Source organism: Typopeltis vanoorti, chromosome 13, assembly GCF_054136105.1.
Source record: "Typopeltis vanoorti isolate ZY-2024b chromosome 13, IOZ_Tvanoo_1.0, whole genome shotgun sequence".
NCBI lineage: Eukaryota > Metazoa > Arthropoda > Arachnida > Uropygi > Thelyphonidae > Typopeltis > Typopeltis vanoorti.
In genome coordinates, this window is record NC_143561.1 from 33,360,680 (window position 1) to 33,388,245 (window position 27,566).

At 36.3% G+C, this 27,566-nt stretch overlaps 1 protein-coding gene across 2 annotated transcripts in view; it reads right to left on the reverse strand.

Moving 5' to 3' along the window:
* Window positions 1–27,566, reverse strand: part of LOC150100038 (sorting nexin-13-like) — a 480,335-nt gene that overhangs the window by 366,172 nt on the left and 86,597 nt on the right. For both annotated transcript variants that reach the window (XM_090402415.1, XM_090402416.1), the window contains exons 4-5: window positions 26,972–27,058; window positions 5,018–5,139 (exon numbers count right to left, since the gene is read on the reverse strand). In XM_090402415.1, the coding sequence (XP_090258541.1) occupies window positions 5,018–5,139; window positions 26,972–27,058 (209 nt within the window). The remainder of the gene's footprint in view (window positions 1–5,017; window positions 5,140–26,971; window positions 27,059–27,566) is intronic.

Consider the following 27,566-nt stretch of genomic DNA (forward strand, 5'->3'; position numbering starts at 1 on the left):
GTTTGGAAAAGGTAAACCTGAACTTAATAATATTAATTTTCTCAACTTATGTTATCAAAATATAAAATTTACAATGCAACAACTTGAAATAAATAAACTTATCATTTTTAGATGTTCCAACTAACTTAAAAATGAATGTGGTATATTTTGAGAAATCTACTGTAAACTCACCATACAGGCATTATGTTAAATTTCTATAACCACCTATATAAAAATTTGGCATCATTTAGCATTCTGTAAAACAGAGAATTTTGCATATTCAGGATAAAAAGAAGGAAGAGCAAGATATCTTACATCATTTATTTATCCTTCATGGTTATCTTAGGGTCAAAGCTGTATAACTGAGAGGAGACCTCCACATAGCCTTTAAAGGAATGCGGAGAACCGACCAAGGCTTCTGACCTAATGTCCAATCCACACCTTCTCATGCTGCACCCTGTTGGGTATCTACCTAGATACTGAACGAACAAGGATGGGCTGGCAATTTGGGATTTAGCCGACCAAATTGTATTCTTATTGGCTTAAACCAATATACAAAATGATGGTACATGACAAAATTTCATGCTGGCTGGGGCGTTGCCCGGTTAAACAAGCCCCTGTTGTTTTCGCCAGGGAACCAGGGAGAACAGCGAAAAATAAGCTACTGGAACAAATCTGAAAGCACACCCCCAACTCAATATCACCAGAGTTAAAGAAAGTGAGCTAGCTGAGGAATTAGATAAGTACAAGATCGACATAATAGGGGTGACTGAAACAAAAAAGACAAAAACTGGTGAGATCTTTCTGAGCAATAAATACAAAATGTTATATTCAGGCAATGACAATCAAGAAAAAGAAGGAGTAGCTAAAGTAATCAACACAAAATACGAGGCAATCTTCTTGAATGGCAGGCAGTCTCAAGTAGAGTGATGTGGGCAAATATGAGAATGGGGGTAACTGGACAATGAGACTTATTTGTGTCTATGGTCCCACAGAAGGTTCTACTAAGGTAGAAGTTGAGGAATTTTTTGATGCTTTAGAGAAAGCAACTGACACAATGAAAAAGGAAAAGTTGGTCCTTGTTGGGGATCTAAATAGCAAAGTAGGAAATGATTGTCAGATATACACAAATATTTTGGGAAAATTTGGAGAAAAGAGCAAAGCTAATAATAATGGCAAATACCTGTTGGTTTTCTGTTCAGGACATGCACTGGTTATTACTAACACCATGTTCCAACATAAAAATGTGCACCAATTCACATGGAAAGAAGATGCAAGGAATAAGAAAAGTCTCATTGACTATGTTATTGTTGATAGTGATGTTTTCTCCCTGGTGTAGAGACACCAGAGTGTGGAAAGGATTTGAAATTGGAAGTGATCACTATTTAGTCTTGAGCAGGATAAAATTGAATTTCATAGTGAAAAGAATAATATGTAAGAAAGTTTTAAAGTGAATAAAAGTTGAGCAACTCTCAGATGTGAACTGTAGACAAAAATACACAAAGATTATTGAAGAAAAAATGAAAGAGTTTGAGAACAGGAACCAAACCTTGGAGATCGGTGGCAAGCCTTGAAGAAAACCCTGATTGATTCAGCCAGAGAGGCATGTGGCGAGGTTGTCTGCAAGGATAGAAAAATCAGACCTCCATGGAGAACACAGGAAATTAAAGAGGCAGTGAAGGAAAACAAGAAAGCATATCAAAAGTCTCTGGCAAATAAGTCAGATTGTGCTCTGAGAGAATACAGAGACAAATGTAAGAAAGCTAAACACTGTGTAAAACTAGCTAAACAAAAGTCACAAGAGGACTTTGGCAAGAACATAGAAAATAAATATCACGAAGGTGGTAAGATATTCTGGAGGTTGTTGAAGAAGCTTAGAAATGGAGGAAAAAGATGTAAAAGGAGTTAGAGATGATAAAGGTGAAATGAAAACGGGAGAAAAAGATATCCTTGAAGTATGGAGTAATTACTTCAAAAAATTGCTAATTGAAACAAGCAATGATAGCACAGTGGTAAAAAAGACACTCCACAGGCATACAGTCAGGAATACATATCCATATACTTGAAATAGAAAAGGCCATCAAAGGCTTGAAATGTGGAAAGACAGCAGGAGTAGATGATATTCGACCAGAAATGCTCAAGTATGGTGGTATAAAAGTCTTACAGGCTGCACTGCATAGTTCAGAAGGCCTGGACAGAGGGATGAATACTTGAGGATTGGAGTAGAGCTCTCATAGTACTTATATATAAAAAGGGAAATAAAACTGAATGAATTACAGAGGTCCCTACTGAGTGTTCCTGGCAAGATTTATGCCAGTATACTTGAAAAACAGTTGAGAAGAATTGTGGAAGAAAATCTGAAAGCTGCTCAACTCAAGACTAAATAGTGATCACTTCCAATTTCAAATCCTCTGTACACTCTGGTGTCCTGCACCGGGGAGAAAACATCACTATCAACAATAACATAGCCGGATTCAGGCCAAATAGAGGCTGTCAGGATCAGATCTCCACTTTACGACAAATAGTTGAGAAAGCATCCGAATATAACAAACATCTGTATTTAAGTTTTGTCGATCTGGAAAAGACACATGACAAGGTGCCAAGAGATAAGCTATTCAATACACCACAGTTATATGGTGTCAATGGGGCATTATATCAAGCAATACTTAGTCTTTATTTGAGTTGTAAGTCAGCAGTTAGAATTGAAGGAAGTACAGGAAGATGGTTTAATGTTAAATCTGGTGTGAGACAAGGATGTACATTATCCCCTCTGTTATTCATTATCTATATTGATCCATATAGATAATGAATGAAGGAAAGTGGTATTAAACATGACATCAGAATTGGAGATGTTAATGTCAGCTTTATGTGGATGATGTTATACTTCTAAATAAATCTGCTAAATGTTTGCAAGATTCCCTGACTAAACTGATTAACTGTTGCAATAGATATGGCATGAAGGTCAGCATAAAAATACAAAGACGATGAAAATAGGTAGAATCGTTGAAATATGTCAACTGTGTTGTGAACAGAGAATCTGTGGAACAAGTAAAACATTTCAGCTACTTATGCACGATTTTTAGTGAAGATGATAAATTAATATGGAAATAAACAACAGAATCAACAAAGCTGGTGGTATGGTAGGAAGTCAAATGAACAAATTCATATGGAATAAGAGAGAAATTAGTCGCAACACTAAATTAGACAAATGAAACACTAAAACTGGTTTGAACAAGACAGTGTTCAAACCAGTTTTAACTTATGGATCTGAGAGCTGGGTCAGAGGTAAAAACACTTGACCAAAGACTAGAGACCGCAGATATGAGAGTCCTGAGAAATATTAGAGGTGTGAACAGATGGCATCAATGGCAATATCATATTAAAAATGAGGATATTAGGAAAGAACTAGACATTGTCAGCAACCAGCAATGCATTAGCAGAGCTAATCTCAGGTGGTAAGGTCACTTAAATAGAATGGACGAGGAAAGATTAGCAAAACAAGTGTTCTCTGCCAGGTTGGCAGGAAAACGACCCAGAGGAAGACCGAGATATAGGTGGATTGATACGGTACAAAGTGCCTTAGACGATAGAAATATAAGATCTGATAATGTTGGAGTCTTGACAGGTAATAGACTGATTTGGAGGAAAATTGTAGATAGGAAGTTAGTAATGATGTAAATTTTTCATGTAGTACTATCATATCCTGTATACCCCTTGAGGGTACATGTCAGGAATTTGATGATGATGATGATGGTTATCTTAAAAAAAGCTGTTTATAATGCCGGCCTAGTTGGCATTATAAACGGCATTATATATATTGTAGTTGACTTCCAGTTGATATTGTAGTTGATATACAATATATTATATATATTGTATATTATATACATTATAGTTGGCATTATATATAGTTAGCATATCTGCTCTCCAGCCAAAAAAATGAGGGTTTGAATCCATCGTGGGCATGGATGTTTGTGATTGTGAAAATACTAGTGGTGGTGCGCAGTAGATGGTGTTGGTGTAAATGATGCAGTTTGCTGTAGTTGGTGGACTGAGTGGTGAAGACGGAGAGTTGTAGAGTAGGTGCCCTCCCTCGATGAGTCTTTGGACTCCTTGGAGGTGTAACGTAATAACAATAATAATAATAAATTCTTGTATACAAAGAAACCATTATGTGAAGTAAGAAATGTAAGGGTTTAACCATACATTTCACCAATAAACTAGATACTCTGGATTGGAGAATAGCTACAATGTCATATGTGGAAGAAAATTTCTTATTATGCCATTTTAATGAAGTTAAATCAGTCACATGAGGTCTGTTAAAGGAAAAAGTGACACATTCTGCATGATACATGGAATTTGCCAATTTCATCTTACAATACTTCAGACATCAATTATTCTAAACTTACTTTAGGCAATGTAAGAATTATAAGTGCTATGCTTTTTATTATTGTACAGCTATTTGTATTTTGTAAAACGTATCTTAAACCCGATTAACTAAGAAAACGTAAAGGCTACAATTATTCAAAACAATCACAAGGATATTATTTATACATAAAAGTAACTAATAAATTATGAAATGCCTAACTTATTAGTAAAATGAATATTTATTGATGTTCCAGAATGTATACAGAACATGTATTATGGACAGTTTTATATCTGTGAACAAACAGCAGAAACAGAGACTGTTATACCAGAGAAAACAGTGGGTGATTTTATTACTGACGTGAGAATGGTAGGTATTAAAAAAGGAAAGGGAGAAACTGAAAACTAAAATGAAATCTTTTTTTTTTTTTTAATATATAAGTTCAGTATTTGGTTAATGTAATACCTTTCACAAAAATGTAAAGTAGGCATAAAAAATACATTATGATAGTGTAGTTAAAACTGCCAATTTATCAAATAAATCATAAATATAACAAATATTACACACTTATTGCATCTAATGGAGCAAGATTATTAATTCGACTGATATTTCAGTTATCCAACATGTTATAGTTAAGGATGTTTTTCTTTTATGAAATAGCATTATAATTCTTACCTACTAGCAAAGGTAATTATCACTTTTTGCACCATTTCTTTCATGTTAAATACAAATTCTTCATCTGCTGATAAATGGCCATACCAACTAAGAATATAATCACGGAATGCATAGTAAAGTACCTAAAATGAATGATGAAAAAAAAAATGTATCAAGTGTAATTAAAAATAACACTTATGTAGGGATCACTGATCCCTATAAAAGAGAATACCAAAATGGGATCTTTGATACATATAGCAATATGAAGTTATAATGATTAATAACAAATGCATATGAATACTATTCCTCAAAATTAAGATTTCTATCAAAACAAAGTAGCAGTTCTTTCCTCTAGTTAACATTTACAGCACAGTGATAAATCAATAGCAATATTAAATGACTGTCTTCAGAAAAGTTCGTTCTTTAGAATAAACTTTTCTGAACCTAGTTAAGATTTTATAAAATTGCAATTATTTAGAAAAATGATGATAACAGGAAGCCCCCCCCAAAAAAACTGACAAACACAGATAATTAAATATTTAATGTCTGTATGCATGCAGGTGTGCTTCCAAACTTCATGTAAGGGAAATCTTCCTTAACTCAGATTTCAATGCACTTCATCACTTCCATTAAATATGTTCTACAAATAACTATCAAGTATTCATCTAAACTTATTAAGAAATAAATTAACATTTAGGATTAAGATTTTATAAATATATATAAATAATCCAATATATAAAAATTAAGACGTAGCATATTTCAAACAGATAGAACCTTCATACCTCAGCTGTACTGATGAAGCCCTTTGATTGGAAAGAGTTTGGGCTGAATTCCATTTATGAGGTATAGAACTTTTATGAAAAAAGGTTTATCAAGGTGAACACAAGTTACCAGTAACTTGGATTTCTCATCATATGAAACAGACAAAACAACAGCATGATACAAAATTTGAGAGATATAAAGCCCCATAGTACAATTGGAAGAACGATGGCATTGCACCCTTCAACTGGAAAAGGCCTGAGTTTGATTCTCATCATGATGAGAGGAATCTTTATATGTGTATATTATTTCTGGGAAAACTCCCATGTTACTCCTCATTATAAACTATTATAATACAGCTATATTGCCTGCTTCAGTTTAGGAGTGCCCCTGTTTAAATGTCATTGGCTATTTACTCATGGGTTCTTAGGGCATTATGAGTGTAGATGTACTAAAAAGTATATGTAGCTTAAGGAATAGAAATTGCACATACCTATTTCTGGGTGTTGTGGCTTTTCCTCTGTCTGCGATGTCGAGAACTGCAGAGTGTGTGTGTGGTGTGGAGAGGGGGGGGTAGGCAGTTTGGTAGAATAAGTTAGAAAAAGTTAGAAAAAACCCGGGTTTTTTTCGTAATATATAGTACATATACTTTTATATAGGGTGGGGAAAAAGTGAAAGGGTTAATTTTTTAAAATAAGGAGGGGGAAGGGGAAAGGTGGTTGACGGGGTGTGGACCGTTTCGACTATTCGTGGTCATCATCGGAACATATTGGGCAGCCCAATATGTTTTTTTTCCGAGAGGAAAAAATTAACCCTTTCACTTTTTATATAGGATAGGAACATATTGGGCAGCCCAATATGTTTTTTTTCCGAGAGGAAAAAATTAACCCTTTCACTTTTTATATAGGGTGGGGAAAAAGTGAAAGGGTTAATTTTTTAAAATAAGGAGGGGGAAGGGGAAAGGTGGTTGACGGGGTGTGGACCGTTTCGACTATTCGTGGTCATCATCGGAACATATTGGGCAGCCCAATATGTTCCGATGATGACCACGAATAGTCGAAACGGTCCACACCCCGTCAACCACCTTTCCCCTTCCCCCTCCTTATTTTAAAAAATTAACCCTTTCACTTTTTCCCCACCCTATATAAAAGTATATGTACTATATATTACGAAAAAAAACCCGGGTTTTTTCTAACTTTTTCTAACTTATTCTACCAAACTGCCTACCCCCCCCCCCCTCCACACCACACACACACTCTGCAGTTCTCGACATCGCAGACAGAGGAAAAGCCACAACACCCAGAAATAGGTATGTGCAATTTCTATTCCTTAAGCTACATATACTTTTTAGTACATCTACACTCATAATGCCCTAAGAACCCATGAGTAAATAGCCAATGACATTTAAACAGGGGCACTCCTAAACTGAAGCAGGCAATATAGCTGTATTATAATAATCTTTATATGTTTTTTTTCTCAATTGAAGGTGAGTTAGCCAATCTCATGCAGAGGTAGCAGTGTTTTTCTCCAAGAAACTTGGGATTTTCATCCTGCATACCGACAAATCGGCCTTGAGAACACAAGCAATTTACAGACAAAAAATAATGGTGGTGGTGGGCAGTAGACGCAGTTTGTAGGTGATGATGGTTTGCTGCAGTTGGTGGATTAAGTAAGGGGAGAAGGAGAGTTGTAGAGTAGATGCCCTCCCTCAATAAGTCTTTGGACTCCTTGGAGGTCTCATGTAATAATAATAATTTTATTTATTTGTATGGGGTTCCCCCTCCCCCAGCCTCCACCATCCCTTAGGATTGTTCGAGTCCTCCTAATGAGAGGATTAAGTATTTTATGACTAGATCCGTGTATGTGTTCACAGGCTGGCTTGCCTGTTCTGAGGGATGAAAAACCTGAGTTTCCAGGTGGAAAAAATCCTCTACCTCTGTATGAGACTAGCTAACTCACCTTTAGTCGAAAGAGACCAGATAAAGGTTCCTCACGTCATGTACGGGAATTGACCCAGGTCTTTCTGACCAAAGGGCTTTGCCTACAAGGACTGAGCTATGGGGAGCTCTTAATAATAATAACGCATTAACAGGAAGGTGAAAGTAATTAATACCTACCAGTTAATGGGAAGACAGTATACTATTTACCAACAGCATAATGCTATAAATGCAAGCTAAATTAGAATAGTAATTCATATAATTTAAAAATGTACAAGTATGTTGAGTACTGAATGAGCAAATTTTACAGCACAATCTCTTTCTCATGCTGCATAACAATATTTCAAATATTAAACTCCTCAGAATCCAAACAATTCAGTTCACTCTTTTTCTCAATCACAAATCTATCCCACCAATACTTAGGTGAAGTGATATCCCTAACAATTTACTCTCTTTCAACACAGTTTCAATTTCTGCATTTTCTATAAATATTTCCATGATCCATGTTCATCAGAACTAGCATCAGTATTTCCCAACTCTCTTCAATAACAGTTAAGGCAGCACTTCAACACTTCGCAGTTCTACTTTTATAAATTATAGTGCAATTTATTTTCTTCTTCTTTATTAATTTTTTTTCTTTCTACAGCCATCTTCTGTTCCAGAAGACAGCAATAGAAGGAACGAATCTACTTTTGCCAATTCATGGTACAAATATGCGTGGTAGAACAATGGTAAAGATCAATTCAAATTTGTCGAGTGATTTAAATTTGCAGGATTTTGTACATTGCAGTGAGTGTGAAATGTATTTGTCGAGAAAAGTAAAGGATATGAGGAAGGAAATTGAAACTGGACAGAGAGAGAGTATTAAATGTTTCAAAAGTGAGTGCCTATTAGGTGCGAGAACGTAGCAAATGTCAGTAGAGTGGACAGTACCAATGGTAGGATGGAAAATAATCCTATTAATGTCCAATGTGAAATGGCCATGAAAATAGAGGAGAACAAAATGGACATTAATAAATAAATAGCATGATTGAATGTTTTTCTTCACAGTACAAAGCGTGTAATTGAAAAACTGCAGAAGCAACAAGAGATTAGCAGGGCTGAAAAGAGAAGGAAGCAGGTGGTCCAAGTAATAATAAAGACTGCATGAACACACAAGAAAAACAAGTTAAGGAGAAAATTATGTACGGAGACTCAATAATCAGGGGAGTACTTAATGAAAGTTTGACAAAATCATGTTTTCTGGTGCAAAAATTCACTACATTAGTCATGCCATCTGGATGCACAAAGGTAAGTCGAAGGAAATGATTGTCTTGGTTGGCACAAATGATTTGAGAGGTGAGAAGTATTCCATGAGGGAGGATATAAAGGAGTTGATAGAAGAAGCAAAACTGAAGAGCGAGAAGATGAAAATTGTAAGTCTAATACCATGCTATGATACAGGCAAACTGAGGAAAAGGGTGTTGCTAGCTAATAAGTCTATACATAAGTTGTGCAGAAGGGAAACACGATTTCCTAGACACCCGACATCAAAATCATTTGATGAAGCTCTCTCTCTAGACACCCAACACCAAAATCATTTGATGTTAGGTGTCTAGAGAGAGAGAGCTTTGTTCACTGAGCATGCAGAAGCGCAAATTCAGGAAAACTTAAGCAATTAGGGTGGAAGCATATGAGTTTATGTGGAGGCACCCATGAGGTGAGCGAGTGTGAGAATGAACAAGTGTGGAATCTAGTCTCACAAGCAAAAATATTGAATAGGGTAGGCAGTTCAAGAAGTAAAAGTGGGTGGGAGGCCTAAGAGATGCTTCAGTTTCTATATACTAATGCCAGAAGTATCAGGAACAAGAGGAAGGAGTCACTGGTTTTTGTCATTGGTTAGTGCAACCTCGCCAAAAGTTACAAGCATAAGTGAGACTTGGATAAAAGCAGATGATGTAGTTACAGGAATAGAATGTAAAGGGTTTAGTATTTTCCAGGAAGATAGGATAAAGGGAGGGATACTGCTGATGATAGCAGATGAATTGCAGCCAATAAGAATAGGAGATAGGTGGGAGGGTGGCTGTTCATTTGAAGCAGTCTGGTGTGGGATTAAGGCCAGGGAATTCCAGTTCCATGGATGATCTGGAAGACATGCATCAGCAAATTAATACAGGTGATTATGGGGACTTCAACTATGCAGATATAGACTAGAAGGAAAAAATATCATGGCAAGAAGGAAATGGAATTTATACACTTACTGAGAAATAATTACATGAGGCAGCATGTGATAGAGGGGACTAGAGGTGGAAGACTATTGGACCTGGTCATAGGATCAGAAGAGCTATCAATTACCAAGGTGACCACATTGTCTCCAATTGGTGAAAGTGACCATGCGGTCTTGACCTGGGAGATTGTACATGAGGAATATTCTGTCAAGAAGGAAATATATGTGGAACTACAAGGCAGGTGATTATGACAAGCCTAGGAAGAAGCTTAAATCTGTGCCATGGCATAAAACACTGCAGGATAAGGATGTTAGTAATGCATGGGAGATAGTTGAGGGTCATCTAGAGAAACAATATTAAATTGTATATGTAAAGTAAGGAGGATTAATCAGATAAGAGTTAGATGGATAAGTAATAACATGAAGCACAAGCTGCAGAAGAAGAAAATGCTGTGGAGGGTATATAAAGAAAAAGGTGACCAGCAACTCACAAACAGTACAAGGCTCAGGCAAGAAAGGTGACCAGCAAGGCAAGGAAGGCAAAATCAGATTATGAGAAGAATCGAGCCAAGCAGGTCAAAGGAAATCCCAAAAGAGTTCGTTCGTTACGTGGCAAGTAAGAGAAAGAATGACAATGGCAGATTAACCTTAATGAGTGATGATGGTCACATCACCTAGTGACCATCATCACTTTATATATACACTTGCAAAGTGACCACTTTGCAAGAGTATATAATCTTAGGGAGGTTACTGCTTTAACATACAAGGTGTGGCTATTTAACGAGACTGGTTGCAAAAATGTTGTTTATTGTTACAATTGCACAACTAAATTGTTATCCCTTCATACCGTTGCATACGAATTTTCCATTGTTGGAAGCAGTGCTGCAAGTCATCAGTTGTTATCTGCTTCAGTAGTGCTGCCGTTTTCTCCTTTACCTCATCCACTGATTGAAAACGGGTGGCCTTCAATGCAGATTTCAACATTGAAAAAAAAAGGTAAAAGTCGCATGGAGCTAACTTCCACGTCACTGAGAATGAAAAAAGCAAGAATGAGCAGGTCAAAACTGAAGACAATGCTGATTGTTTTTTTTTTTTTTTATCAATGGCATGGTAATGGTTGAATGGGTACCAGAGGATCAGACAGTTAACCAACCTTGAGGGTCTGGTCAAGCTGAGAGAACGAGTGAGGAAGAGACCAGATCTGTGGAAGAGCAACATTTGGATTCTCCATCAGGACAACGCTCCAGTCCACAATGCACTGTCTGTAAAGCAGTATCTGGCTGATAAGAAGATCCCAGTGTTGGACCATTTACCTTACTCGCCAAACTTAGCTCCATGCGACTTTTACCTTTTTCCAAAGTTGAAATCCGTATTGAAGAGCACCCATTTTCAGTCAGTGGATAAGGTAAATGAGAAAACGGCAGCACTACTGAAGCAGATAACACCTGCTGACTTGCAGCACTGCTTCCAACAATGGAAAATTCGTATGCAATGGTGTATAGATAGAGGAGGAAAGTATGTTGAAGGGGATAACAATTGAGTTGTACAATTGTAATAAACCACATTATTGCAACCAGTCTCATTATTTATTAGCCACACCTCATACTTCCCACCATGGCACTCATACATTCATTCATTCATATGTTCATTGGACATCCACAGGTGCCGTATGATCACTCCAATGCTTGGTGATGTGCCACACTAGGCCTCGCCATGTAGTCCTGTTGTATGCTTTTCTTATAGGCTTCAACATTCTGAAGATCAGTCACTCCCCACATACCATCCATTCATTTCATTGATGGTCTACCCCGTCTTCTTTTTCCAAGAACTTTACTTTCTATTACTGTTCTGAGAAGTCCTCCTTTCAATGTGTCCAAAATATTTTAACTTTCTTCTGTTCTTGAGGAGGCTTATATGCTTGAGGAGCCTTAAAGTTCTACTGATCTTTTCAAACACCCATTCATTTGTATGCCTTTCAGTCTATGATATCCTCAACAGCTTTCTGTAACATCACATCTCAAAAGCAGCTATTCTTTTCTTATATGACTTCTTTAGGTTCCAAGTCTCACATCCATAAGTCGCTGTTGGAAAAATAGCTGCATCCAAAATGCTCAACTTTGTTCCAGAGATAGATTCACCTTCCAGATTTTAAACAAGTCTCTGACTGTTGTTTTAGCCATTCCTAATCTTCTTCTGACGTCTTACAAACAGCAATTCTTCATATTAATAATGGATCCCAGGTATTCAAACTTGCTGACTTCTTCAATTCTTTCTCCATTAAAGTACACTTGTTTCTCAAGAGCTTCCCTGTTTGTATTTCCTTTGCGAACCATAATCTTTGTCTTGCTAGTATTGAGATGAAGTCCTCTGTTATTACTGATCTTGATAACTTTATCTACACTCATACATACTACCATGTAACTTTCCTTTCTGCAGGCTACCCAACTTTTCCATATCTGCTGTCTAGCAACTCTTTCAAGCTCATAGAAATGAATACCCTGATTTTGTGCCTGTTTATACTGATGGTTCAAAATCAGACCCTAGTAGAGATCTTCTATCTTCCCAGACAATAATATCTTCTCAGATCCCACTAGAATTTAACAACTTTGCAGCTGAGCTGTATATTATAAGGGCTTGCTTTAAAATACTTCAGTTGCATCACTACCAAAGATGTATGATATATACAGATTCACAGGGTTCTTTACAGACGAGAAGAAGGCCAGAGTTACAGAAATATTCAGAGATCTCACAAGAATGCAACATGTCCTTTCTTAGTTGTGAAAACTACAATTAAGGAAGAAACCACAACTTAGATGCACATTTCTGTTTGATTCCAATCCACATTAGAATGAAGGGAAACGAGACTGCAGATACTGCAGCGAGGTCAACTCATTTCTCAACTTCTATCTGTCAGTGCCCTGCACTGATTACAACAGCCTACAAAAGTCATATCCCTCAGGTTAATTTAGTAATTTTGTATACATTTCGAGTGCTGAACATGAATATGACAATGAAAATGCAAAATTGGCTAGATATGCAATAGTTTCTTATATAATAGAGTAATTCGTACTATCGCATTGGTTGAGGACTTGTCTCTGTATCACAAACTTGGCTGCAAGTTTGTGATACAGAGAAAAGTCCTCAACCAGTTCCTTGTAGTTTTCTGCTCTGACATTTATGAGGAAGTTAGTTGGCACCAGATGAAATGCGTCCCAAGCTTTTTTTGCATAACCCTGTAGCAAGTTGTTGAACATCTGGCAATGAAGAGCTCTTGGATCTGAGGACCCACAAAAACTCCCTCTTCAATTTGTCAGCCAGATATCTGAAATCTGATCCAGTCTGGTCAATGGCTTTTATACATGTTTTTTTTTTTTTTTCCCCCTCCCCAAACTGAGTTTGATGTGTAGGGGCAGTAGAAGAATTATGTGCATTTCTGCTACTCTGCTGGTTGTTGCACATTCTTCTCTCCACCTTTCATAAATTTCTTCACAAGCCATTCTCATGTAGGCAGTGTGTCCGACTGGAAAAGATGGAAGCCGGTTTCAATTATGCAGCAACTCATCCTTGAGACTCAATTTCGATGAGTCTATGAATAGTCACCATTCGTGCGAGTCATGTTTGATTCGAAATGCATTCATCAGGCCATCTACATCATATGCAACTGATGCTAATGTGGGAACAGAGGTGGATGAATTGGAGGTTCTTAGGATACTGCAGAACCTCAATGTAAATACAGCTGTGGGATTCAATGGGATATCAGCTCGGGTTTTGCAAGAATGTGCAATGGAACCATCAATGCCTCTGACTAGGCTCTATAATTTAGCATAAATTATATGCTAAATTATAGAGCCTAGATAGATGCTAAACCCTCTTTCCATCCACTCCCTTGGAGCTCTACCAGAGCTCCAAGGGAGTGGATGGAAAGAGGGTAAAATAATTCCCATGCATAATGGAGATTCTAAGACTGCAGTAGCAAATTATAGACCAATCAGCATCTCAGATGTGGCGGTAAAAGTACTGGAAAAATTAGTCAAAAAGAAAATTCAAGAATAGGCAGATAAGAATAAGATACTCTATGAGGGCAACATGGCTTTGTGAAGAGTCGGTCATACCTTAGTTATTTACTATTTTTTTATAATAGAGTAACTGCAGAGTTGGATAAAGGAAATGGCTACACAATGATTCTGCTGGATTGTGCAAAGCCGTTTGACAGAATACCACATGGAACTCTCTTATGTAAATTAGAACAAATTGGGATCAATATGACACTGGTTAAGTGGATAAGTAGGTTGCCAATGGACAGATATCAAAAAATGGTATAAGGAGAGGGCAGACTTGAGGCAAAAAAAAAAAGGTGACTAGTGGTGCTGGGACCATTGCTGTAGAGCCTCTGCTAATAATTGCTCAGCTAAGTAAGTTTGAAAGTGGTTAGTAGTTGGAAGGGGGGACCAATCGTTCGATGCTGTTGGCACACTCTCCCTCGATGAGTCTTTGGACTCCCTGGAGGTGTCTAATAATAATAATAATATAGGAAAAAACTTGAAAGAAAATATTGAGTTGCTTGCTGATGATGCAAAATTAGATAGAGTAATGGTTAATCAAGGTGATGGAGAAATTGCAGGACAATTTAAATAGGCTATCAGTATTGGCCAAAGATAATGGGTATCCATTTAACATAGAGAAATGTAAAGTTATGCATTTTGAGATAAATAGATTACAAGCTGCGCATCACATTGATGTAAATGTATTCCAGAAAATAGATGAAGCTAGAGATTCAGGAGTGGTGGTAGTAGACAGAGAGTTAAAGTTTAGAGGGCATATTGCTAAAGCAGCCCATAAAATTACTGCTATTGAAGGACACATTAAGAATTAGAGATAAGGAAGTTGTTATTCCTCTTTATAAGATCTTGATATATCCACTTCCAGATTACTGCGTTCGAGTCTGGTCTCCTGGGATTTTTGGGGATGAGGAAGCAGTGGAGAAGATTCAGAGGTGAGTGACCAAGATGGCGAGTGATCTGTGGAGTGTTTTCTATGAATATAGATTGAGGGTATGTGTGGATTGCAGAAGTTGGTTGACAGGAGAAAAATAGGGGGATATGATAGAAACATTTAAGTTGCTTAAAGGGTTTTATAGGATTGATGCAGGGGAAATGTTTCAGCACTTGGCTGGAAGAGCCACAACAAGGGGTCATCCCTGGAAGTTGAATAAAGGTGTGGTTATTAGGGGTGTGAGTACTAGATTTTTGCTTGGAGAGTTGTGAATAGTGAAATGGGTTGCCAGAGTCAGTTGTGAATGTTTTGTCTGCTAATGGATTCAAGGAGAGATATGACAGATGGTGAGGATAGTTTGGATTTCCTGCTAATAATAAGCTTGTGATTTTATTGAATTTTGTTTTGTGACTCCTACCCATGAAAGGGTAGGAGTCACAAATAAACCTCCTAGTACATTAAGATTGCAGGTATACTGAGAATGTTTTTTTTTTATTTTTTTTTTATTTTTTATTTTATAATTTAATATATATATATATATATATATATAATATATATATATATAATATATATATTTATTTTTTCTGTTTATTATTTTTTACTATATAGAGATCCTGCTCTGGAGAACAAACATGAACTTTTTCAAGCATTTCAAGCATCCAATAAGCTGTAGTCTCACTGGGCAGTGAAATTAATCTCCTAATTAATCACAAACATCCATGCCCACAGCAGGATTCAAACCTTCAGCCTGTTGGGTAAACAGACTGCAGTTGGAGTCAAATTAGTCTCTTTGGTAATGAAACTGAATAGGATAGTCAGTATAAGGTTTCAAGGTAGATGTAGGCATAAGTATATACTACAATTTATGTATACTAACACCAGAAGCATCAAGAAAAAGAAAGAACAGTTTTTGTCATTGGTTGGCACAGCTTGATAAGCTATACACATTAGTTGACAATAGGTGTTATAGAGACAGTTAAACAAAAAAAAGGAGGGATTTCAACTACAGGGACAGCTAGAAAGGGAAAAGATCACATAGCAGGAAGGAAATGTAATTTTTTCATCTTCCAAGAGATAATTACTTGAAGCAACATGTGATGGAAGAGACCTGGAGGTTGGGACAGCTAGATCTGATGATAGCGCCCGAGGATCAACCCCATGGTAGCCACGTTGCCTCTGACTGGGAACAATGATTATACAGTTTTAACTTGGGAGGCTGCCAAAAATGTGGAATTTTCAGGAAAGAAGCAGTATGTATGGAACTACATGGCAGTTAATTATGAAAAGCTCAGGAGTCAGCTTGAAGCAGTGCATGGGAGGTGTCATTAGGTATCTGAAGGAATCAATATTAGACAGCATGCCAATGGGCTGGAGAACAAATAAAGTAAGAGTTATGTGGATAAGTAGTATCATTAAGCAAGAGTTGCAAAAAAAAAAGAAAATTTTGTGGACAGTATATAAAAAGAATGGTTAACAGCAAGCTCAAGTAGTACAAGACATAGGCAAGATGGGTCAACAGCACGGCAAGGCAGGCAAAATTGAATTCTGGAAATTAGCCAAGCAAGTCAAAGGAAATTCCAAAGAATTATTTCTATATGTAACAAGTAAAAGGAAGAATGACTAAAGAATAATAGCTTTAATACATGCTAGCAGCAGGAAAGCAAAATAAGCAGATGAAATAGATGTGTCACTGAGTCACCACTTTGCAAGTGTACTTCCAGGTGAATATACTGCAGTGCCAGATGTAACAATAATTGATATGAGAATAGCAGTTTATACATTGTAAATACTCAAGCTGATGCAGAATCTCAATGTGAATATGGCCATGGGATTAGACAGAATATCACCCAGTATATTACAAGATGCTGTTTAACTTCAGTATCTGCTCTGGTAAAATCCCGAGGAAATAGAAGGCAAAATAGTTCTGATGAAGAAAGGAGACTCCAAACAGAGGCAACAAATTATGAACTAATCAGTACCTTGGGAATGGGAATTAAAGTTACTGAAGAAGCTGGCAAGATAAAATTAGGGATAAAAATATCATACTTTATAGGGTGACAACACAACTGTGTGAAGGGATAATTTACTCAATTTTTATAACAATGACAGATGAGTTGGGTAAAAGGTATGACTACGCAATGATACTCCTACATTTTGCAAAGGCATTCAACAGGACACAACATGGAAATCAGTTACGCAAATTGGAAGAAATAGGGATTGATATGAAGCTGGTGAAGAGATACCAAAGATTAGTATATGGAAGCACAGAATCCAAGGAAATGCAGATGAACTGTGTGCTGCTAGGCTCTGTGCTTGAACTACGGCCATTTAATTTGCATGTTAATGATACGAGAAATGATCTGAAGGAAAATATTGAATTGTTTTCCAATGATACAGTGGAGAGTGATTTAACACGTTCGCTGCCACGCTTCTCAGGCATAGTTTGTTCCTGCATGCCAAGAGCTTTCACGTCTTCAAGGTCATTACGAGTAATCTCATAGCTGGCTTATCAGACAGAATTTTGTTTCATACGCCAACTATGAGTAATCTTGTATCACCCCATCTTCAAGGTCACTATGAGTAATCTCGCATCACTTCCACCTATATATTACATGCACTGACGACGGTGTTTATTGCGTCTAGTCTAGTTTTAGTTTCTAGTCTCTAAGAACCTTCAATTTTGCCATAGCCAGTAAAAGAAAACTTACTGATATAGAAGTAGAAGCTAATATGAGCGATGATGAATTTCATGAAATATTTGGTTCTGATTCCGAAGATGATCCTATAGACGACTCTAGCAGTGACTCAGATGATGAAGAAACTTTTGAAGATGAAGTTAGCATCCAGTCAAATACATCCATCTACTTATTGGGAAAATTCAGAACAAGAGCCGCCACAATTTGACTTTGTTGAAACTGCAGGTTTTAAAATTGACACTGGAAATTTCAGTATCAAAAGGTTAGTCGAACTTTTCTTTTCTGAAGATTTTCTCACAATTTTAGTAGAACAAACCAATTTATATGCTTTACAAAATATTGAGCAAAGGCGAGCGCAGATCAAAGAAAAAAAATTTCAAACTGGAAAGCAACAGACATACCTGAAATGAAATTATTTCTTGGACTTTCACTTCATATGGGTCCTTGTAATTTACCGTCTATCGAGCATTATTGGAGTACAAATCAACTTTACAATTTGCCATTTTGGTGCTCTAAAATGAGCCGAAATTGATTTCAAATTTTATTGCATCATTTTCATTTCGCAGATAATTCCCAAGCAGCTAACAATAAATTGCACAAACTAAGACCAGTCCTAGATCATTTTAATAGTGTAATGCGAAATAGCTACACACCAGACAGAAACTTATGTATTGATGAGTCAATGGTGTTGTGGCGCGGTAGACTGGCGTTTCAGCAATACATAAAAAACAAAACACATAAATATGGTGTGAAATTCTATGAACTATGCAAATCAAATGGATTAGTGATAAAAATTAAAATTTATACAGGAAAATCTGAATCCTCTTTAGCGAAAATGGGTCATGCATATGATACTGTATTCCACTTGATGGAAGAATATTTAGACAGGGGTTAGGTATTGCATATGGACAATTTTTATAATTCTGTAGCTCTGACGGAATCGCTTACTGAGAGAAAAACGTACGTGTGTGGAACACTGAGAAATAATAGGAAAAACAATCCATCAGATGTTATTCAGAAGAAATAAAGAAAGGGGAATTTGTCTGGCAAAGAACTTGCTGACTACAACAGGAAGAGGTCCTGTTGTAGTCAGCAAATGGAAGGATAAGAGGGAAGTTCTTTCCATTTCAAATATGCACAAATTTGAAATGGTTGAAGCGCAAAATCGGAATGGTAAATTTCAATTAAAACCAAATATTGTTAGGGATTATAATTTGGGTATGTCAGGCACCAATCTTTCTGATCAAATGCTTTCTTACTTATGAAAGACAATTAGATAGCCAAAGAAATTGGCAACACACATTTTTGAGGTATACATTCAAAATGCGCATAAATTTTATAAACATGAATACTGGAAATGCAATGACTGCGTTAAAATTTAGAGGTCAATTTATCTCAGTTTTTGTTGGGATGGATGAGCTTGCAGCATCAGAGAATATCAGGAGGAAATCGGGATTTTCATTATTTGGAAATTTTACCACCAACAGAAAAAAAGAATCACCCAACAAAGCCATGCCGTGTGTGTACACGAAACACGTTATTATTGTCCTGTTTGCCAGGAAAACCGCCATTGTGCATGGAAAATTGTTTTAAAATGTACCATTCTTAATTTGAATAAATTGTTTTTTATTTTATTGATTGGTTTTTATTTTTATTGATTTTATTAGTTTTAAATTGATTTACAAATTAGGTGTTATACTACGGATTAACTCGCACTTGGCATAGGAGGTTGGTAATCGACATACGAGTATATCCGTAGTTGGCTTCTGAGGTACATATATAATATATATTATATTTTAGTTGAAATTATTTCCCTTCTACCAAGCCCCCAGACGTGCTCTCTGCTTTATTCAGAATCCAAGGGTCCAAATTAAGGTAATTATACTAAGGGTTAACTTGTGTTTGGCATAGGAAGTCGGTAAATCGACATCCAAGTATACTCGTAGTTGGCTTGTGAAGCTCATATACGAACTACGAGTATACTTATAGGTGGAGGCGAAAGTGTTAAACAGGCTGAAAGCATGGACAAAAAAAAGATAATGGGCAACAGTTTAAAGCTACACATTTGCAATAAAAAGATTACGAGCTGTGTACCACAGTGATGGAAATGTACTCCAGGAAACTGACAAAGCTAGGAATTTGAGGATGTTAATGGATAGAAGTCGAAGTAAGTGATCTGTACCTACAGTACAGATCACTTACAATAAGTAAGTAATCTTATGAGCAAAAGTGCTCATAAGATTACTTATTTATTGAACACACCAGAAGTAGAGACTAGGAAGTTATCATTCCTCTTTATAAGGTTTTGATATGGCCACATCTGGATTAATGTGCAGAGGTCTGGTCACTTAAGTTACTTTGGATATGGAGAGGTGGTGAAGATCAAGAGGTGAGTGGTCTATAGAATGCTCCCCCTTATGACAATAATATAGGGTTTGCGGGTTGTAGAAGTTGAGTTGATAGAAGAGGGGATATACTAGAAATATTTTTACTAAATGGGTTTTATAGGATTCACACCTGGCTAGAGGGATAGATCCAGCTATGTTGTTGTTGTAAGGACATCAGAACTTGAATTTTCACTTGGAAGGTGATAAATGACAGGAATGAAGGTCTGTTGTGCTGTATCAGTGAATGCATTCATGGAGAGGTACAATAGTTATCTTGCAGATAGTGTGGGCCTCCTGCAATAAGCCTTTGAACTTCATGGAGATTTCCATGTAATAATTTCTTTTTTTATATGACTCCAACCCACAAAAATTAAACCTACAGTACATTATCATGGGTGGATAAGGATGCCGGACACTGGCCCATAAATTTATTTATTTTTATAATTATAAAAATCAAGTGGATATTAAATCCAGCATTATTTCAAAGCCAAATACAAGAAACTATAAACATTTCAAATGAAATCTGACCAGCGCTTACAGGAATACACTGGCCAGCATTTAAGAGTTTCCCAGCTGGACCTTATTGGAGACATGATTGTTATGTCCAAGCATCCATATATTCGCCTCCTATTGGTCCATTTTGATAAGGTTTCACTGGCCTGACAACTATTTCAAACTGGTTGGCTTTCATCAGAGACCAGGCAGAAATCTTAAGAGAGCAAAAACTCTCTTTCAATACTAAGGAACTTGAAACGTTGGAGAGGTGTATTTTCCATAAGCAAATTCATTGCCTAGACTGCCAATGCTTAATCTCATGAAATTTGTTTGTCAGTGCTTCCTTCCATTATGACTGCCTTTGGATAATTAGCTTTGATCTTAAGAACTGTCTGTAGTCCATATACGAGACCGATAAGCAGTACAGTGAATAAGTGTGAGCTGATATCTAGCAGCTGCATATGCAGTCTCATTTCCCGTAATTCCAATGTGACTGCGATGCAGTACAACCAAACATCAAAATTAAGAGGGGTCATCATTTTAAACAACAGTTGTAAAACCTCACAAAGCACTAGATGTGAATCACACACACGAGAGAGGGGTGACTGTAAAGGACTCAATGAGTTTATAAATTATACACTTTTGGTAGCAGTTTTCTTTTATATGTACAAGCTGAATTGCATGAAACTCTGATATATAATTACTTCAATCAAGTGAGATCTGATTGGATATGACAAATTCAGAAAATACAGCAACCAACAGAGGTCTCAGATCTTGAACCATCTGTATAGATGGGAAGGAAATCAGAGTGTTCTGATCATATTGCATTAAATAACTGCATTTAGATGGATGATGGAGTGTCAGACTTCCTTAGGTGGCAGAGTGAGAGGCTGTATGATGCAGTGCAACCTGCCATATAGGAATGCTGTTATGTTCAATGTGGGTAATGTTGTCAAGATTCATGCCAATAGCTTCCATAATCTCTTCAACATGCATACCAAACGAACGTACAGCAGTGTGATATGTGTGTGTTGTGATATTGAGCCTCTCAAAGCTGAGAATAGATACTAGCCAACGTAGGATGCATTAGAAGAGACTATTTTTAGTGCAGAGTTAAGCGAAAACTGTTTCTGAGTGATACAGTAGATTTGTTCACCTCGACATAAAGACTTTGAATGGGCAACGTGTGAAAAGCACCGGTAGCTATCTATATACCCAGATGATGAATAGGATTGATCCAACCATTGCAGGCTACTCTGCCTTGCAGAACCATACTTTTAAGACCCATAGTTCACTTCTGAATGTATAAGCATATGATAAAGAAAAAGAAATGAAGATCAATTGGTACCCAATTCAGTAGAGGACAGAGTGTAAAATCTCATAAAAATGAGATTTAATGCTCATGCACTTTTCATAAGTTGACAAATGTGTGCAAAGAATGTGAGTGTAAAATTTTGCCGACAGGATTTAATCCACATTAATTAAATTGTGAAATTGTGGATTTTGAGACAGTTTTGGACAAGGGTCAAGGCGTTAGAAATGTAAGGTATTTAGAAGTTCTCAAAACTTTTGTGAAACATGAATGTGGATAGTGTAAATTCTGACTCTACTAGTACTGCCACGATGAGTAACGGGAAGTTTTTCAGAACAATTAACCCTCACCTCATCATTCAACAATTCTCCGGAGATGACAATGATGATATTTTTTCCTTTTACAATTTTGTAAGAATTAAGAAATTTAGGAAACTGGTCGGTCTTTCAACTTCTGATTCTGCTGCAGAATAAACTGGTTGGAAGGGCCAAGAACTTTTTGCATTCGTCTCCTATTCTCCAAGACACATTTGAATACACTAAGTTCAAGGAAACCCTGATTTCCCAGTTTTCCAAAGTACGAAATGTGAGTCCAAACTTATAGAAACTCCAAAAAAATGCACTCAGGAGAGGAAGGAGACTGTCTCAGACTTTTACAATCGGTTATTAATCCTGGCAAATAGTCTAAGCACCTCCAAGGAAGAAAAACCCCATCTATATGATAGGAGTAAGAGAAGAGCTTAGGGAGACTGCATACAAGAAAAAGATTAGGAATCTAGAAGAGTACTATCTTGCAGTAAAAGAAAGAGAGGAGAGGCTAGGCGACCTACATCCCGCTTCTAACACCAGTCAAGTACATTATAAAGAAGGAAAATGATTCTAAATGTGATGCTAAGTGTGAGAAAGACTCAGATACTTCAAAGGGAAAGTCCAATAAAGATCAAAAGGATAAAAATGAGGACTGAGACGATTCAAATATCGTTAACAAATTAGAGGACGAAAAACTAACTATCCCAAAGTTAGTAGATTCCACTGACATGGGGAAATTGCGTTCATTTATCAAACAGGAGGTAGAAAAAGTATATCAACCTATGATTGAATGGCTTGATTCAGTTAAAAAACAACTGGAAGAACTCAAGACTAAAGACTCAAAAGACACCTAATGTCAGAGACGAACGAATAACGAGGGGAAGAGCAAAAGAGAGCCACCCCAGTGTTACGTTTGTAACAGATATGGGCATATTGTTCGGAACTGCTTCAGAAACAGAAAACCCTCCACTAGAGATACGCGGTACAAGTCAAATGTTGCGTTTACTCGCTGCTATCCTGTAAACAGACCAAGGAGAATAAGGAAGGAAATCAGAGAACTACCAACGAAATCCATGATGATAATTTGAGGCAAAATTAAAGGGGTACCTTGTAATGTTCTGTTGGACACTCCCAGGTATCCGTAATAACCAGGACATTTTTTGAAAGAATAAGTTCCATGTTTCGAATTGCGTGACTAAACTAAGGAGACCGATAAAATTAACAGGAATTTCAAATCCCACAATGTATGCTAAGAAAAAGATGAAATTCGGTTTGAAGTTGCCTGAATTTTGCCTGAGGGTCTCACAAGATTTATTGATTCTCCCAGAGACGTCTCGTCCGAGCATTCAAGTAATATAAGGAACTGACTTCTTAGAAAGATACAAATTCTCTTGCGACTTTGGCACTAAAGAAATTTCACTGATGGGAGTTAGACAGTCAAGTGGAGGGAGCAATACACAGACAAGAAAAACTAATACTAGAAGCGAACAAGTGAACAACAGCAATAGTAGAAGTGATAAACAAGTAAAAGAAAGAGGAGATGTGTGTCACATTGACCAGACTAGCCCCATATCCGATTCCTCAGTAGAAGTTCACCATGCTGAAACATTAAGTGGAGTGTATTTAATCTCTGGTGTCAAAATAGCAGAACGGTCCACATGAAGAGAAAGAATGAGTTAAGGAAAACAATGATAATGAATTTGAGGTACACATAATTGAGAAAGAGGAAAGAATCAACAACAGATATCCTCTTCGTCAAGATTGTGAAAAGCCACGTGCGTTTACGACACATAGGAGAAAATATTATAGTAATGGAATGGGGAAGGACATAATAATACTTGATGAAAGTGAAAGACACAGAGTAAGATGGAAAGCGAACAACTGGTACAAGCATGGAGAGATGGATATTCCCAGGACTAAAATGTCAAACTAGTTTCTTAGAAAGGGTACATTCAAACGGGATAATTTCTAAAGTCAGGGTAAAAAAACTAAACTGAGTCATGTCCTATCCAGAGAACGAACAGTAACTAAACATGAAAGAATTAAAAAAAAAATCCATATTTGTGCTTTGGGGGGGGGGGGGGGGAGAATGGGCCTTTGTAAAATTCGATGCGGTGAAATTTTATAATTTTATATAACGATTTTTTGGCATAGATTTTACTGAGGTCACAAATCACGAGGAAATAAGAAATTGTAACTTACTATATTTTAAAGAAGTGTTGCTTGTAAAACTTGTAAAGCTAACTAACAAAAAGAATAATATAGAAATTGTTCACAAATTATAAAAATATTGTAAAGGTTAAAATTGTGAATTATATTGGTTTGATGTAACAGAATGTTAAAAGTATTTCTCTAAGTTAAGGAGATTAGAGCAGATTATGTTGGTGACTTGAAAGTAAACAAAAGTATTGAAGGTCATTCAGATGTAGATTGTTACCGCCAACTCTGAAGGTCAAAACAACAGTGAAGTAAGTTATTTATGGAAGTTCGGGGGTCTCCAACACTAAAAACAAGGAGCCTCTGAATCATATAAAAATGGCCTTGAGAACCTAGAGAGGGGCTCGCTGTTCTAGGAGTTCAAGGAGTTTGTTCATCTTGCAGAAGTAGAAAGCTCAGGAGAAGAAGTCATTCTACGGAGATGTATTTCCATGTATTTCCAGTAGTGGAATGTGCCACGTGCAACCAGATATGCGGCGTTGACAGTAGATCCAAAAACCGACAGTGAACTATGATACAGATCCTGGACTAGGACTACCCCAGATGACTGCCAAAAGCCGTTCAGCAAAGGCTAGGATATAGGACCAAGGAGAGCAGTAAGCAGAACAGCCAAAAGTCATCCAGACTGGTAGGACTGTATTTGTTTCTACGAATTTGTGAGTAGATTTTAATATGTTAACGTTGAGATTGTGAACAAGAATTGTATGTCCTCTGAACATAGCTTTGTTAAAATTAGTTGTTATGTCACTATAGGAAGTAATTGAGGCTGAAAGTTAGCTAATATAATTATTGAGAAGAATGTTTGTCAATGATATTGATTGTAACAGCCAGTAATTGCCTAGAGTTTGTAAAGCAAGTTATTCTAGCATTGTGAATTGCAGGTCTACATTGTAAGGTTATGACTAAGTTTAAAGCAGGAATTAGAGAGAATTTGTTTAATATTGTATTGTGCTTAAAGTAAAATAAACATGTTTTGTTTGGTTAAAAACTATCGCATGATTTTTGACCAATGCTCTGTCTCACAAAAATAACCGAACCTGTGTGCTTAAATTAGAGAAATTGCCACGACTGACTATTTAAGGTATTATTTTTGAAAGTGATCTATTCTATAAGTGTTATAACTATTCTTCCTGTGCCATAACTTTAATGGGTGGTGCAGTCAGGAAAAAAAAAAATTTTCCCTGAATTATATCGCATGGGAAATAGTTAACACTGTATCTGTGAACTGCCCATTCTAGAAGTCTTTTACTAACAGTGCTAACACTTGTAGGTGGTATAAAGCAACGCTTCCCAAACTGTGGGTGTCAGCCCCCTTGGGGGCCATAAAATAATGAAAACAAATTTAAAATGTTTTAAGACTAAGTAGTTCTTTTTTTTAATCTTAAAAGAAACAAATTTAATTTTTATTATTTATTATTTCTTTTTTGTTATTTTTAAGATTTTACTATAGTCTAACCAAGTGCAAAATAAACTTCCAACATCTTTCTCTAAATCCAGAGTAATTTAATAATAAGGTGGTACACCAGTTGGCAACTCGTATAGACCTCAATAAAGGTCGAAACCGGTCTGGGTAGTGGCCCTTCCCTTAATGCATAGCAGTATACATGTCTGCAAGGAGATGTGTTTTGCATTATGGGAGATACTGAGACAAGGAGTGATGAGAGCTTGGTCCACCTTTGCTAGGAGTTGCCAAGGGATGTACCACCTTACCTCAGTCCTGAAGATATTTTCAGGTGCAAACTTTGTTTACTTACACTTGGATAAAGGATTAAACTAAATTTATTATGTTATTTTTTATATTTTAATGGAAAAAAATCACACATTGGTGTTGGTTCACAAATTTTGCTTCCTGCGTATTTCAGCGCTTAATGAAATATTAGTAATTATATGCTTATTCATAAGTTTCATTTCAAAGGTATTGATAAGAAGCACAAAAAAGATTACAAAAGCAAAATCTTGAATATAAATACAATAAATATTATAATAATATATGTCTGTATTACAATTTTTTTTCTGATGGGGGGGGCCTGAAATATTTTAATTTTTACAAAGTGGGGGGCCTTTACATCCATAAGTTTGGGAAACACTGGTATAAAGGATCAAGCAGGGGACTAAATTAATCAGCTTAAGTTAGAAAAAGGTAAAGAGAACTTAACAGAACTAAGGTAACATAGGAAAGAGAATAAGGTAAATAAATCAAAAATATAAAAATAACTAAATTTACAAGAGCTTCTTTCTGCCAAAGATTAGTATTAAGAACCACTAACTCTTGGTCTAATTAGCAACTCCAGCAGAAATGCATGATAGTGTTTTAATCCTTCATGATTAGGAATACCATTAAAAAAAAATCAAGATTATAAATGTTAAAATATTAAAGTTATAAGAAGACTGCTGAATATTTATAATTGACTTAACATACATACTTAATTATACTAAAATGTTAGGTAAAAACCTATTCTTAACACTTCTTATACAGCAATATCAGCTGACAGATAAAACATAACAGATTTAATAGAATTTCATGCAGAATGGATCTTTATGAATTATAAAAGCTCCTACAGTTTAAAAGAGTTACATCATTAATTTGTAATGTGTTGTCTAATTATCAATCCATTAGGCTACTATTAGTAATAACAATAACAGCAAAGATATAATCAAATTATTACCTCCTGAAGAGGTTCATCGATAATAATAGAACCAGTAAGGCGACGGTCATGCCTAAACTGTTTTTGTAATTGGTCCGTAAGTACATTCTGAAATCAAAAGTAAAAATTAGTTAATGAGTACATATAAGTTAAAATTATATACTACATTCTAAATTACCAAGTGTAAAAAGGCATTTCAACAGTGTTAAAAAAAATTTAAAATAAAAGCTACAGTATCCTAAATCTTCAGGATCTTCTTATGACTCTGACATGTAACTCAAATATTGAATCCCTATTAAACAACATCCCCTAGATCTTTATATCTCATGCACATCATTCAAATTAGCTGCACATGACATTTCTGGGGATTTGATCAGGTCTGGTATAAGTATGCTCAGCAAACTAACATATCATGGTCTGTCATCTACCCTTTGCAATGGGTTACTTTAGCTGCCTTGCTGCTCAGTACATGTTATGGTAGATGGCTTTATCTTCTCAGATTTTCTCACCAGTGTTGAAGTATTCCAGGGTACTATACATTTATCCACTATCTATCTCTTGTACTTAAATTATCTTCTTTCACTGATCTCAAATCTGACACACAGCTTTTGCTGAT